The sequence below is a fragment of the Homarus americanus genome, unplaced genomic scaffold (genome assembly GCF_018991925.1).
Source record: "Homarus americanus isolate GMGI-L3 unplaced genomic scaffold, GMGI_Hamer_2.0 scaffold22582, whole genome shotgun sequence".
In the NCBI taxonomy this organism is placed as follows: domain Eukaryota; kingdom Metazoa; phylum Arthropoda; class Malacostraca; order Decapoda; family Nephropidae; genus Homarus; species Homarus americanus.
The window spans coordinates 17,907-33,332 of NW_024733585.1; the positions used below are offsets into that span (position 1 = coordinate 17,907).

A 15,426-nucleotide genomic window follows, 5' to 3' on the forward strand; every position below is an offset into this window, starting at 1 on the left:
TGTTTCTCGCACACTCACAGCTAGTGGAATTTTTCTACTAGCTAGCACAAACACAGCAATGTCTGTTACCCGGCATAGTGTTCTGCACCTTGGGCGACAGTTATATCCGCCTCCGACATCTGCTTTGGTCCCATACAGAAGAGGAATCTAGTTCTTATGAGTAAAGGGCAGAAAGGTGACAGGCTGGACTGCTGTGTCCGGATAGTAGGGGCATACGTGCGCGCGCGCGCGCGCGCGTGTGTGTGTGTGTGTGTGTGTGTGTGTGTGTGTGTGTGTGTGTGTGTGTAGACCACCCCCCTGTGGACGACAATCCACACATCAAAATAATACACTGGGAGCGAGAATTGTCACACCTAACACTTGTTTATATATCCTTGGCAGAAATAACCACTATTTCTATGGTCGCACTGATGTAATATTAGTTATATATACTCACTACAGGCAGTGACCGTTACTTGGGGGTGGGGCGACCGCAAGCTTAGGGCACTTGGTCCCAAAAGGGCGAGAGTCTCCATGCCACCCCTGCCAAAGTAGGCCTATCGACACTGGTACTGGCACCTGCAGTAGCCGACCATCCAAATACTCACAAAATCGCTTGGTGATCGCCGGTGAACACACGGATTATTTGCGATTAATGCCGTAAGGGATGAGAAGAACCTTCATTGACAATGCTTAGGAAAAGATCCGATATTCACCGACACACTGTGAAATTCCTGATCCCACACTCTGAATATGTCCCCTCCAATAACCCTTTAGATCAGGGACGACACTCCACCACACCCACACCGAGCAGGCCCCTACTACTACTACTACTACTATTTTTTTTTTTTTTTTTTTTTTTAAATGAAATAGGCCTCCAGCCTCCCCCAATAGCCACACCTTCGCCACCATTTATTTACCTTAATATTAAATATCCTAATACATAATAAGCTATCCTATCTGTGTTAAATTAGTTGAGCCGCAGATCTATGCGGCATTCAGTGACTGTAGCCTCATAGTCAATATCTGCAGCAGTTGTCGGAGTAGGGGCAGAAGCTCTCGTTCCCCTGAGGCAGAGCAAAGCCGACCGAAGGAGAGAGAAGGACAGTCGACATCTCATCCAGGCTGTAACATAACTTCTGGGCTGCTGCTTCTGTTCGGAGATCAACTCCGCGAGTCTGGCGTAGAAACATCTTGCACTTGGGCCCATCCCACCAGAGGTTGTGAACACTAGAGGAGTGAAGCTGCCTTGATCAACGTTTTGAATTCTCTCCCCATATGCCCTTCTCTTGTCGTTTTCGTTCCTCCTATGTGCAGCATCGAGAGCTAGGTTACGGTGACATGCGGCCATGGGATCAAAAATCCTGATGTCGAAGAAAGCTCGCTGTCCCCGCGTCCAGAATCCTCGAGCACTGACGTCCACACGGGTTTCGTTAGATGTGTTTGAAGTCCTGTGTTGGAAGATCTCGCCATCCAGTGGAAGGAGGGTCGGTTCTACCATGACGTCCCGGCAGATTTCCTTCAACATATTTGCTGTGAGATCCCTTACCTCGTCATGCCTCATGCATATGAAGCCCCCCTTCTTGCAGACCATGGCGTGATCACCATCATAGGAAGAGCCACACACGCATTGGGAGGGCAAACCATCTACTGGCCAACCGTACCTTAGAGCAATGGCATCTGTAAATTCTTGTTTGTTAAGGCTGAAACCATTTGCCCTTATCGGTAACGTAGTTAACCAGTTCGAGGCGCCCACCTCCTGCGCTATAGCTACTTTTTTTGTCAAATTTTCTGGAACCTGCAGCAATAGTTGCTGCAACATGTCATTTACTACTACTACTACTACTACTACTACTACTACTACTACTACTACTACTACTACTACTAATAATAATAATAATAATGATAATAATAATAATAATAATAATAATAATATTTCCTTTAACACCATATCATTATAATTCGACATTCCAACATATTATTTCGACAGACTTGCAGATATTACACTGACAGATCACCAAAATATAGTCATATTAAACTATCCAGGACAATGAGACACATAATATCAACAGTGTCATATGTTTAATCCAACTCAGACAGATGACAGAGTAACATCAAGTTGAAGGACTTGGTACATGTATATGAAATACCAATGTATGTTTCACCAGAGACTATGCCTTATACAATACATAGATAATATACTGTTGAAAATAAACTGAAAAATTGTGCGAGTAAAATATAAAAGGGGTGGTACTACTACTACTACTTTTTTTTCAAACGTGGCCTCCAGCCTCCCCCAATAGCCACATCTTCGCCGCCATTTTATTACTCTAAAATTAACAATCCTAATACATAAGTAGCTACCCTAGCTGTGTTGAATTAGTTGAATCGCAGATCTATGCGGCATTCAGTGACTGTTGCCTCAAAGTCGATATCTGCAACTGTTGTCGGCTTCGGGGCCGATGCTCTCGTTCCCTGAAGCAGAGCAATGCACACCTAAGCAGAGAGAAGGACGGTCGACATCTACTACTACTACTACTAATAATAATAATGATAGTAATAACACGCAGAAATTATCATTCATTCACTATTATTACCGAAACACATAGGTATATTGCCACTCTTTAGTAAGAACAAGATTTAGGCTTGATCATGAAGGTGGCGTTCTTGAGTGTGGTTCTGTCAGTGTACCACGTGTTCCAGGTAATCCCTTTTGTACTCTTCTGTTTCTCCAGTAACAGGCTGGTGGGGCTCACATCATGACAATTGGTGTACCAAAACCCTCCATGGTAGTCTACTGCGCAGTTGACAGTTCCTGTAAGCATATCACACATCATATCCTGATTTATTAATACCGGTAATATCTCTCTTTCTCTCTCATATATATATATATATATATATATATATATATATATATATATATATATATATATATATATATATATATATATATATATATATATATATATATATATATATATATATATATATAGATATTAGACTGGCTACCGCCGGACGATTTTAATCAGCAGATAGAGACCCCCAAGAACCCAAGAATTTAAAAACTAGTTGAGTCACTCGGCCATTCAAACCTCCCTAACAAATTTTATCTACCTTCAACACTGTGGAAATATATACAGGACACACACACACACACACACACACACACACACACTGCTATTATAGATAACAAGTATTTTAGAGAACGATGGTGACTGTAATTAATGGTTTATGAATATACTGAGACCATCGATAACGTGTATTTTAGTGAAGAAAATCTGTGATGTTAGAACTGACTGTCTCTATAGGTATGACTAGGGAACCTATTGCGAAATGTGGTGCGTCAGGTTAGGTTAGGTATAACACTCACCATATTTATCGTTATCTCTGTCGGAGGTGGTGAATGGCATGTTGTCATGGTGACTGAAGGCATCCCCGGCGTCACCTGAGTACTGGCCCAGGTGGAGGCGGAACTGACTGTCCTCGTCATCAACCAGAAACGTTTGATATCTGGCTGAACGACTCTCACCGTCCCAGTCACCCAGATCCACCTTCAGCACCTGCGACCACCTGTACGTCAGGTCATGGAGCGCAGCGTTACCTGTCAACACACACACACACACACCAGCGTTACTCCAACACACACCCTAGAAGGAACTATCACAGATATAAATGTGTTATAGTGACGTATTGGGTATAGGACCCAGTCACTCAGCAGTGTGTTGTAGTGACGCGTTGGGTGTAGGAACCAGCCACTCAACAGTGTGTTGTAGTGACGCGTTGGGTGTAGGAACCAGCCACTCAACAGTGTGTTGTAGTGACGTGTTGGCTGTAGGAACTATCCCCTCGGCAGTGTGTTGTAGTGACGTGTTGGGTGTAGGAACCAGCCACTCAACAGTGTGTTGTAGTGACGTGTTGGGTGAAGGAACCATCCCCTCGGCAGTGTGTTGTAGTGACGCGTTGGGCGTAGGAACCAGCAACTCAACAGTGTGTTGTAGTGACGTGTTGGGTGTAGGGACCAGCTACTCAGCAGTGTGTTGTAGTGACGTGTTGGGTGTAGGGACTAGCCACTCTGCAGTGTGTTGTAGTGACGTGTTGGGTGTAGGAACCAGCCACTCAACAGGCAACAGCACTTACCAATCCAGTACTCTGTGTCTGGGTCACCGAAGCCTTCACGGTAGTCTCTCCAGCCTCGGTTGAAGTTGATCTGTTGGTCCAGTGGGCGGCGGGCCAGTACCACGGTCCACCCTCCTTCCTCATCTTCCAGCTCACACCACACCTGCACGCCCTCGTCCTGCCTCCTGCACCTGGGAACCAAGAACCAACTGTGGCAATGTTCAATTGTTGTAAAACTCTAAAGCAACTCCTGCACATAGTGGCAACATTCCCTCGTACGAAGGTGAATCACAGCGGAGACACAAAGGGTGACTATATTAAACAGGAAGTAGTTACTCAGTTATAAGTTTATCAATATTTTTCACTGTTTTGAAAAAAAATGAAGAAGTTATAATTTCAGCCAAAAACAAATAGTTCATATTTATAGAATAAAGAATAGTGGATTATTTGGCCATAATCTAAGCGTTCGTGGGATAATGGTAGAGACTGGGATAGATTAATAGATATCGAAGCTTTGATCACCAGAGAGATACAAAACCTGGGAGAAAACTGTTGGAGTGGAGGTCCAAGGTCGCCAACCATAATATATGAGTATGGCACTTTGATTGATATTTACTCATTAGAAAATACCTTATGGGTTACTTAGAAGTGTGTAGAGATGAGAGGAGACGAGCAGTGAAGAGTCTTAGGTGAGGTGAGGAGTAGGGTACAGAAGACCTTCATTTGGGGAGGTAAAGTGAGGGGTCTCACCTGTATGGAAAGATCTGATACACCCCGCTGCGGTTGTTGCCGGCCAGCAGCAGGTCGTGACAGTCGCGGGGCCTGCCAGGGTCACACACATCATATAGTTAATGTGCTCTGTTCACTTTTGAAAATTTCAGAAGTGAGTTACACTTATCGCCTGGGACAAACTCTTACACAGACAAGGAACTCATTGTTGTGGCGAGGTGTCAGGTCGCCATTAAATAGAAGTTTTCACCCAACATTAAGAGGGATTCTTCAGCCCTAAAGCTCACCTGTTGGTGGGAGTGTTGCAGCTGTTGTCCCCGGTGATTGGTAGCTGTGGCTGCAGTGGCTGTGAGGGAGACTGTTGTGTCTGTGAAGCTGTGTTGTCACCTGTAGAGAAGGAGGGGTGCCGTGTTGCCAGCTGCCTCACCTCCTGCTGCAGCTGTAGTAGAGGTAACAGGACGGTGTTGATGGCGGCGCTCCACTGCTCGCCGGAGGTAGCAGTGTCTCGCCCACCCACACCCCTCATCTGTTGACTCACCTGCTCTAGTACTCTGCTGTGCCTCACCTGTTCGGTTTCTAGCAGGAGCAACAGAATTTGCATGGATATGTCACGGCGGAGAACACCCCCAGCACTCCCTGACACTTCCATGCTGGCCTGGTTCTCTTGAATCGGTGTCAACAACGACTTGACATCCTGAACATGGTGGAGAGTATTATTGGTGACCGCCAGGAGCTGCTGTACCACCTCAGGACTAAGATGATTTACCACACTCTCGTTCTCCTCCATGAGGGGCGTCCCGTGTGAAGGACCGAGTCTCAGCACCAGCAGTACCACCACCAACACGCCTCTTAGGACCATCTTGCTCAATAATATGACGACTCCCAGCCTCTGCCTTCACTTATATCCTCCACACCTCACAGTCGCCACAAACTGCACTACAGGAACATGTCTGCTCTGCAAGGTTATTCAATTCGTTCGTTCATTGTGGGATTTCTCTCAAATGTTGAAATATAAAGATGTAAAATATGCTTTATAGTCACTCACTGTCTATGGGTAAACAAATGAACAGTGAGAGAGAGAGAGAGAGAGAGAGAGAGAGAGAGAGAGAGAGAGAGAATATTGGACACGTTGTCTGCCACGAACAAATTAGAACCAATAGACGAAAAATAAAACAAGTTATTTTTGGTTTGTTTTCGTAATCGGGAAGTTATGAGCTGAGTTGACGTGTGTTTGTGCACGTGTGTAGTTCAAGAGGCATGGAGAGAGAGAGAGGTCAAGTGTGTAGGTCAAGAGACTTGGAGAGAGAAGTTAAGACCACGGCGTAGTTTTAGGCTGAGAGAGAGAGAAGAGCTTCTAAAAGTTAGTTAATGATACACATGACATTAATAACAGAGGAGATAACAGGTACAATCATACAAATGATCGTACAAGCACGAAATTTGGTATGAACATTCAATATGAGTTACTTATCACATCTTTGCGATTGTACATTCAAACTTCGCAGATGCCAGCCATTTTCCAAGATGGCCGCCAAATTTGCTTAATCGAAAACATTTATATTGTCACATGTTGGCCGACACTGCTGTCTATGATTGGCTAATTAGGTGATGCTCGAGAACGACTAATGTCAATGAGGGTGGTTCACGGCCTCTATGCTGATATAAATTTTCTAGTGTTTTCATTAACGATGGTTCCTTAAACCAAAAACATCTGTAATAACTTCTGCACTGCCTCTTTTCCTCCTCTCTTTCGACCTGATAACTCTATAGCCAACTTCCCCCCTGACAAAGCCAACCTCTTTGGTACCTTATTCTCCTTTAACTCCACCTTAGACTATTCCCACTCTATCCCTCCTACCCCTGCTCCTCCTACTGAACCTATGCACTTTCCTATAATCTCCACTCTTAGGGTTGCTGGTGTGTTATCCAGGTTGGCTGTGAGTAAGGGGCATGGACCGGACGGAATACCCCGTCGTGTTCTGAGGGAGTGAGCTGAAGTTCCGGCCCCTGTGCTTGCTCGCCTCCTTCGCCTTTGCATCAAAACCCAAACATTTCCTTCTTCTTGGAAGCATGCCTCGGTTCAGCCTATCCCGAACAATGGTGACCATTCTAATTCCTCTAATTATCGCCCCATTGCCCTAAATTCATCCCTCTCTAAGATTTTCGAAACTATCTTGAACTCCCATTTTCCCCGTCACCTAGATTCCATTCTCTTTTGTCGGATCACCAGTATGGCTTTCTCCAGGCGAGATTAATTGGTGATCTGCTCTCTTACTGCACCTATCTTTGGTCATCCTCTCTTAGGGATTATGGGGAAACTTCCGTTCGTGGCCCTCGACATCTCCAAAGCATTTGATAGGGTATGGCACAAGTCCTGTGACTGCTGACAATGGTGCCCAGACCCAGGATACAGATTGAGTGGAGGCATTGGAAGTGCAAGGTGAGGACTAAGTAACAATAGAGAAGGAGACTTTACGACTATTGAAGGGAACATAAACAGTGACGTGTTTTAAATCGACTAACAATGGACCTCGCAGAATTGACTCAAACTGGTCGAGACTTAGGGTATGATGGAACTGAATTGAAAGTTTTTGTGACTCGACAACAATCAATTCTAAGAGACGAAAGACAGCAAGAGAAAAAGAAAGAAGAGAGTATGTGTTAAGGAAAGCAGAACAGGAATTGGAATACGAGATCAAAATTGAAGAAAAGGAAGTAGTGGAAAGACAGAAAGAACGAGCCGAAACGGATAGAGAACGAGAAAAGGAAGCAGTGGAAAGAGAGAAGGAACGAGTCGAAAAGGAGATCCTGATCCTTGCATATTTCACTTTTATCCTTAATATATTCCATTCTTTAAGGTATCATTGTGACCTGAGTGGCAATAAGCACCCAGGGCACTGCATCTGTTCCATGAATTCGTAACCATAAAGAAACAACTGTAAGACAAAACGTAGTTAAAAAGGCAGCTTGAAATTATGGTGGTATAAATAATAAATAAACCTGCCTCTCATCCAGTCCCCCACCTCCTCTATTCCCCCCCCACACACACTACAGTGGGCGACATCTGTTGACTTACCATAGCATTTTCCCCAGCTGCTTCGAAACTTCAGACTCAAGGCTATTCGAAGCCTCACTGTGGATGGGTAGTATACACGACTTTTGTGCACGATAGTAGTGTGATCAGAAAATCTTATGTCTGTGTTCAAGTAGTGCAATGTGTGAGGGGAGGGTCCCTAATTACAGTTTTAAGTGAAGTGGATACCCACGCTCTGAACATACGGCATTTGTTTCAAGGCAGCGTCCCTTGTACCCGGCCTACAGGTGTGAGTTCTTGATATAGCCCACTTAATTTCCCCAAGAACTGTCAAGCCCGAACCGTATTCTAGTATGTAAGTTAGGATTAAAATATGGATTTAAAAGACACCAGGTCACAATAAATGGGAAAATGGAGATGTGAGAACCATAAGATATCAAAGTAAAAATTAAAGATTGGAAACTGTAGGCCTACACGGTGAGGAGCGGCAGGGCACTGCCCTCAGTATCCTTCGTTCTCCCATCACTTCAGGTCCCACGCGGTCGGAGCACCTTGCTGGGCGTCGGCCATTATCCCTGTGACCGTCCCACCTTGTCAGATGATGACTGCCAGCTATGCTATTCCACTGTGAACCTGTGGATTCCCAGCATACCACCCCAAATGAGTAGGAATAAATAAGGAAATGCTGTGAAACTCCGCGGTCGTCACTTGGAGCGACCTATAATGCCAGGTGTAGAAACAGTACTGGTATGTCTCTTGGTGAAACCTTCGTCTCTCCCCACCGAGGGCGGTGTGCGAACGAGGTGCCTGATATGTGTACTTAGAAATTACAACGAGTCCCATACTTGCAGGTGTGGAGTATAACAGGTGTGGTGAGCTGGTGCTGCAGGGAGGTGAGATGGTGCTACTATGTATGATGACCTAAGGTGCTATACAGGTGGAGCAGTCTATCGTGTGGAGTGTTATTGTAAGAAGGGTAACCAAAATCCTCGTTGTTCTTCTGAGGAAGGCCAACTCATTTGTGTTTTACCGGAATGCAGTATGTTTTATAAGGAATAAATTAGTTAAGACATGTTATGGTTTCACCCTTCCTTCCCCTTATCGATCTGGTCAATGAAAAACCTAACCCAATGCCTAGTCCACTCTGCACGCTACCTAACGAGCTTCATACTGCCCAGAGGGGGTCTGGTGGCAGCGACCTTTAAAATTAAGACGATAGTTAAGTTATCTCCTTAGACTTAGTGACCTCAGAATCTGGCAGTATAATACATTGTACAGAGTGTAGGTATACATTGTACACAGTGTAGGTATACATTGTGCTCTCTGTAGGTGTAAAATGTACACTGTAAGTATACAAAGTACCCATTGTAGGCATACAGTGTACACAGTATAGGTATACATTGTACTCAGTGTAGGTATACAGTGTACACAATGCAGGTATACAAATAATACAGCGTAAGAATACAATGTACACAATGTAGGTATACGTTTTACACAGTATTGGTATACAATGTACACAGTGTAGGTATTCATTGTACAAGGTGTAGGTATACAATGTACACAGTGTAGGTGTACATTGTACACAGTGTATGTATACATTGTGCACAGTGTAGATGTACATTATACTAAGTGTAGGTATACAATGTACACAGTATAGGTATACATTGTACACAGTATAGGTATACAATGTACAGTCACCTTGAAAAGTCTGTGTTCTCGGTAATCAGAATAAACCTGGGAATCTTATAGCTCAGTTTTGATTTACAACCCACCGATGGAGCTTCTTACACCACGAGTTAAACAACACGGCGTCTAGTACAGCTGCCGTATATTCTTTACAGGTGGCGTTGATCATGGCTGGCGACTTTTTACAGAAATCATTAATTTGAGAGTAAGATTAAATTACAGTGAAACATGTAATTATGAGACCAATACTGTAGACAATGATATTTGGTTACTATACTCCCGTACCCTGGATGTATTGACAAACGGTACAATGCAAGTTCCCACATTATGTAGGGCAGCCCAGCTAGTTCGTGGGCCACATACAGTAAGTGGCCCTCCATCATCACAGTGGGCCACATAAGAGGCCATCCATCACCTCAGTGGGCCACAAAAGTGGCCTCCATCACCTCAGTGGGCCACATAAGAGGCCATCCATCACCTCAGTGGACAGCATAAGTGGCCTCCATCACCTCAGCGGGCCTCATAAGTGGCCCTCCATTACCTCAGTGGACCACAAAAGTGGCCTACATCACCTCAGTGGACCTCATAAGTGGCCCTCCATCACCTCAGTGGGCCACATGAATCAGGTGTTTGGTAAATGGTAAGAGAAATAATTGAATTCTCCTTACAGTAATGAGACAGGTTCATTTAGTCCCATGAAGCTCCGACACTTGCTTTGAGATGTTATATGAATCAGTGTCATGAACCGTGAAGGTCAGTTTCGTTGCAGCTGTTGTCGTGTAAACAAGTACCACAGTAAAGTGTGAAAAAGTGCCACAGTGAAGTGTTACCATGTGCCACAGTAAAGTGTTAACAAGTGCAACAGTAAAGTGTTAACAAGTGCCACAGTTAAGTGCTAAAAAGTGTCACAGTAAAGTGTTAAAAAGTGCCACAGTAAAGGGTTAACATGTACCACAGTAAAGTGCTAACAAGGGCCACAGTAAAGTGTTAACAAGTGTCACAGAAAGTGTTAAAAATGCCACAGGAAAGTGTTAACATGTGCCACAGTAAAGTGCTAACAGGTGCCACAGTAAAGTGTTAACAAGTGCCACAGTAAAGTGTTAACAAGTGTCACAGTAAAGTGTTAAAAAGTGTTACAGTAAAGTGTTAACATGTGCCACAGTAAAGTGTTAACAAGTGCAACAGTAAAGTGTTAACAAGTGTCAATGTAAAGTGTTAAGTGTCATATTAATGTGTTAGCAAGTGCCACAGTAAAGTGTTAACATGTGCCTCAGTAAAGTTTTAACAAGTGCCACAGTAAAGTGTTAACAAGTGTCACAGTAAGATGTTAACAAGTGTCACAGTAAAGTGTTGGCAAGTGCCACAGTAAAGTGTTAACAAGTGCCACAATAAAATGTTAACAATTGTTATAGTAAGGTGTTAACAAGTGCCACAGTAAAGTGTTAAGTGTCACAGTAAAGTGTTAACAAGTGCCACGGTAAAGTGTCATCGTTGGTGAAGGAATATAAGATCAAGAGGTAAGTGTTGGTCAACACGGCTGTACTCTATATGATGATGTAGTTGTTGTGGGCCGGAGCTGACACAACACAACCAACTGCTGAAACTATTCTATATAACATTACCTTAAAACTCTTACCAATCACTCCGTGGCCTTACTTGCCTGAATACATAAACATATTGTTATAATTAATAGGAAATAAGTAAATTTGCTGCCACTGTGTTTACAATATGGCGTCTCGGTTCACCTGCTTTCAGTAGAAACATAAGCAAGAACTGCAGCTGTTTCCTCACAATAGTTATATACCATTAAAATATTATCTTATTTAGTATTGATACATCAAGTGAGTGTTAGACTAACTGTAACTTTTGTGACACTGTAATCCTGTCCCTCCCTTCTTATGTGAGGTAAGTGAGGAATGAAAGGACAAATAGTGTATAAGCCATTCAACACACGTGAATAGTTTGGAAGGGCACCTTGCATATTTTTAGTAGCAATTAAGAAAACCTAACGTAACCTAACGTAACGTAACGTAACCTAACCTAACCTAACCAAATACCCTCACCATAAATTTTGGTTGGGTGGGCCAGGTCAGGTTTGGTTGGTTCATAGGTTGTTATTAATATTTAACCAGAGAGTTGTCAATTAGGGGGGGGGGCATAATCTCTTGTAACACGTTTGTTGTAATACAGAGATGCTTATCTAACAGGAGAGAAAGAAAAAACTGTAGGAATGTCAACTATAAACAGTCTCCTTGAGAACTTTATGATCCTGTCATCAAAACTCCCCCAGGAAGGCTGCAGGTCTAAACCACTAACGATGACACACAACATGAACCAACTAAACCAAACTTAATCTTACATAATATTATCCAGTAATTTGGTAAGGTTTTGTTGCTTTCTGTCGCCAATCGTCGTAGCCCCACAAACTGTTACCGTTTCATAAGAACTGTAGGTTCATAGTCAATATTTAATTCTCTCCCACTTAACATTTAAACCTTAGAACAAATTCGTCCTCGAGTTCCTGCCAATATATAATCCGGTATAAATGGCGACCTTCTCCTGAACCTTTACCAACATTTTTATAGGAGTAAAGTGGGATGGAAGGTTAATCGGATTTGTTTTTCTTTCCAGGTGAGTGAAAGTTAACAGCACCTCGAGGGATCGTATCACACTACAACACATCACACTTCAGGTATGTCCAAGTCAGTTTTATATTATCAGTTTAAGTTTTTTTTTTATTTGTTCAGGAGTCCAACCGTTACCTCCCATGTTGAAGATCTGGATCACGTTTGCTGTCGGAAGTCACTCGTGAAATTGTCTTGATCCAGTGATTTCCTAGATGGTAACTTGCGTATATCATTGACTCAGTCAACTTCCGGAACTTTGAATTCCTTTATGCCATTATTAAATGATATTTTAAGTCATTTACCGTCTCACCGTCATCCATCCTCTCAGAGCTGGCATGTTGTCAAGTGTTTCTTGTGATTACCAAAGATCGGGTCCAGAGTGTATCACTATATGCAGGTCATTTTTCACTGTACTTTTCGCAATACGGGACTGAATCTGGATCCTGTTAGCTGTTGGTGATCCTTCCCGGAACGAGGAGGACGTCTCTTAGTTGTCTGGTTCTTCCTTTAAAACAACTCCAGTTTGTTATGGTTTTCCTCTCTCATGCGAGCTCCGGTAGTTATTAGAAGGAAACACAATATTCCTTCTTGAATGTCGTCGTATTTTGCTTTACAAATACAATATATCATGATAAAATGTGGTGCTCCCTGGCAGGCAGGAAGTGCTCCCCAACCTTGTCTTGTTCACCATATACTGTAGGCTCTTCAGTTTTCGCCAATAGTAGATAAACTTGCTGGTGGAACATTTATGTTTTGGGATAGGTCCCTGGTTCACCCGTGGGGCACCTTAGTTCACCCAACTTTAATGAGTACCTTACGTGACTAACACGAAGAAACATTTTAAATGCGGTTTAAAAAATATTCATAAATAGTCTAAAATAACTTAATAATTTGTAACAACCATTTGCACATGAGGGCGTAAGAGACCCGCGATTGTCAGCCGTGGAGTGTGGACTACTGTAGACCTGGTATGGTGATGCTCTGAGACACAGTATATGTTGGCTGTTTGATGATGTATTAACGTAGACGAACGAATGATTTAGACTGACAAGAATAATGACGAATAAGAGAAGATTTGTATATCTGATATAATAGTTAGAACAACAATAGCAGGTTAGATTGATTTTTGGCGCGTTAGATTATAATCTAAGCGACTTAATAACTCCAGCTGTTTACCTTCCTGGTCTTGTAAACACTTTCTTTCTTAGAAAGTGCATCTGTTAAGTTGCCATTTTGGTATTGTCATCGTAGGTGTTATTAATTGTGGGCAAGTTGGAACCTAATTGATTTGTATAAACATCTCAAGGGCCACTACTCAGTCGAGTGTCCTTATAATTATAATTGTATTTATAATTTGCCCCGCGAGGGCTACTGTATTGGGCACCTCCTTGCATACTGTGCAAGGTGAGGCGCAAAAGCGTTTACAGCGCCCTACAGGGAAGCATACGTAATTCATGCTTGCCTTCATGAGTAATACATTAAGGGCGTAAATTCCTGAAGGGTCGTGGGTTTTGTCGGCAAGTTACATAAAGTGACAATACTGAGAACGTGTGTGGGGGGGGGGAATTCCCGGTACAATTCATCTGTTAATGGAAAAGCGTAGCAGGTCCCTAATAATGTCAAGTGCCAGGCTTGTCTCTAGGAGGAGGGATATCTGGTCAGGGAGGGACAAGGTGTTGGTAACGGCTGGGGACCTGTAGGATGAGGTCATATGGCAAGTGAGGATGTTGTGAGATAGGGTGTGAGAGTCGGGTTGACCACAAAGTTTACAAATAGTGTGGCCAGGCTCAGGGTTGCCAAAATATTCCCATAGGTGCAGTCTCATGTACAAAATCTGTTGGGATCGAGTCGGAGATTGATACTCTTTGAAGTGGCGGTTGTTGTCAGCGGTTACGGCGTCTTAGTGGCGTAGTGTGGCGCTACTCCGTTGTTTTCAGCCGCATCCAGCCCATACGAGCACACACTGATTGTTATAAGAACAACCCAGTACCAACCATTGTATAAATTATCAATACCGTGTATTCACTACCAGCCAATCTTACTTTTTGCACTGTCACTATGTTGAAATGCCCTGTAGTTTGAGCTTCTCCCCACCTAGTTATTGTACATCATATTTGTATCACTTATGTTACTTGTATATTATTTGTAAATCAAGAGACCCATTCCCAAATTATGTAACTGTATATTTTAAGCATTCCAGTTGCCATGCTCTTTCAATAAACCGTTAGGTTAGGTTAGGTAATTTGGTTAAGTTAATTAAGGCTCGCATCAGGGTGGTTAATCTTCAGGTGACATAAGCTCGAGGGACACTACCCATTAAACCTTTAAATGAGGATTTTCCTAATAGGGATCATCATCTTTTGTGTGTATTGTTATTACTGGGTTTAAATTGGTTCACATCTGGTAACATTTGTTTTGTGTCATATAAGACGGCGTTTACTGTCTTAACATAACCAAACTTACACTAAATTAGGTTAGGTTAATAAAGATGCTATTAACATTTATAGTCTGTGATTATTGTTATTATACATTACCATTATACATTATATTTACTACATTATACATTACAATTATACATGGTCAGGTATATAAACACGAGTCTGAATTTCCCTACATAATATGGATTGAAATTATCCTTCAGTGTATAAAAACCGTTTTATAACATTTTATGTATAACTTTGTACATGAATCTTGTTGTAGCTTTATGTATCATTTAAGAGAGATAATCTTTCTCTCTCTCCAATATAGCTTTATTTCATCATCTTTAATTATATAATTCTTTCAGTTGGGAATTCAAATGGATTATACCCTAAGCGGCAAATACTACTACTACTTTTTTAATGGCCTCCAGCCTCCCCCAATAGCCATACCTTCGCCACCATTTTATTACCTTAATATTAAATATCCTAAAACATAAGTAACTATCCTAGCTGTCTTGAATTAGTTGAGCCGCAGATCTATGCAGCAGTCAGTGACTGTTGCCTCAAAGTCGATATCTGCGGCTATTGTAGGCTTTGGGGCCGATGCTCTCGTTTCCCTGAGGCAAAGCAATTCAGACCTAAGCAGAGAGAAAGACGATCGACATCTCAACCAGGCTGTAACGTAACTTCTGAGCTGCTGTTTCCGTTCCTGTAACTCCTCCGCGAGTCTGGTGTAGAAGCATCTTGCACTTGGTCCCATCCCACCAGAGGTGGTGAACACCAGAGGAGTGAAGCTGCCTTGATGAACGTTCTGAATTCTCTCCCCATGTGCCCT

The 15,426-nt window shown here is 42.8% G+C and overlaps 1 protein-coding gene and 1 long non-coding RNA gene across 3 annotated transcripts; both read right to left on the reverse strand.

The window, feature by feature from the left end:
- Window positions 1-2,044: 2,044 nt before the first annotated feature.
- On the reverse strand, window positions 2,045-15,010 carry LOC121869845. Of its 2 annotated transcripts, XR_006089597.1 has the most exons (3): window positions 14,996-15,010; window positions 7,105-7,108; window positions 2,045-2,244 (listed from the first exon to the last, which is right to left on the reverse strand). It is a non-coding gene; the product is annotated as an uncharacterized LOC121869845 (long non-coding RNA). The 2 variants fall into 2 exon arrangements; XR_006089596.1 differs by lacking the exon at window positions 7,105-7,108.
- On the reverse strand, window positions 2,461-5,710 carry LOC121869842 (techylectin-5B-like). Its single transcript, XM_042371411.1, has 5 exons — window positions 5,112-5,710; window positions 4,846-4,917; window positions 4,117-4,286; window positions 3,350-3,580; window positions 2,461-2,794 (listed from the first exon to the last, which is right to left on the reverse strand). Exons 1-5 carry the CDS (start codon window positions 5,681-5,683, stop codon window positions 2,604-2,606), a joined length of 1,236 nt encoding a protein of 411 aa, XP_042227345.1. The 5' UTR covers window positions 5,684-5,710; the 3' UTR covers window positions 2,461-2,603.
- Window positions 15,011-15,426: the final 416 nt, after the last annotated feature.

Bases quoted from the DNA above. Each gene is read 5' to 3' on its own strand.
- LOC121869842 (XM_042371411.1), bottom strand. From the start codon at position 5,683: ATGGTCCTAAGAGGCGTGTTGGTGGTGGTACTGCTGGTGCTGAGACTC. The intron at 4,287-4,845 runs GTGAGACCCCTC...CTTGGTTCCCAG, and splicing joins TATCAGATCTTTCCATACAG to GTGCAGGAGGCAGGACGAGG. The intron at 2,795-3,349 runs GTGAGTGTTATA...ATATGCTTACAG, and splicing joins CAGAGATAACGATAAATATG to GAACTGTCAACTGCGCAGTA.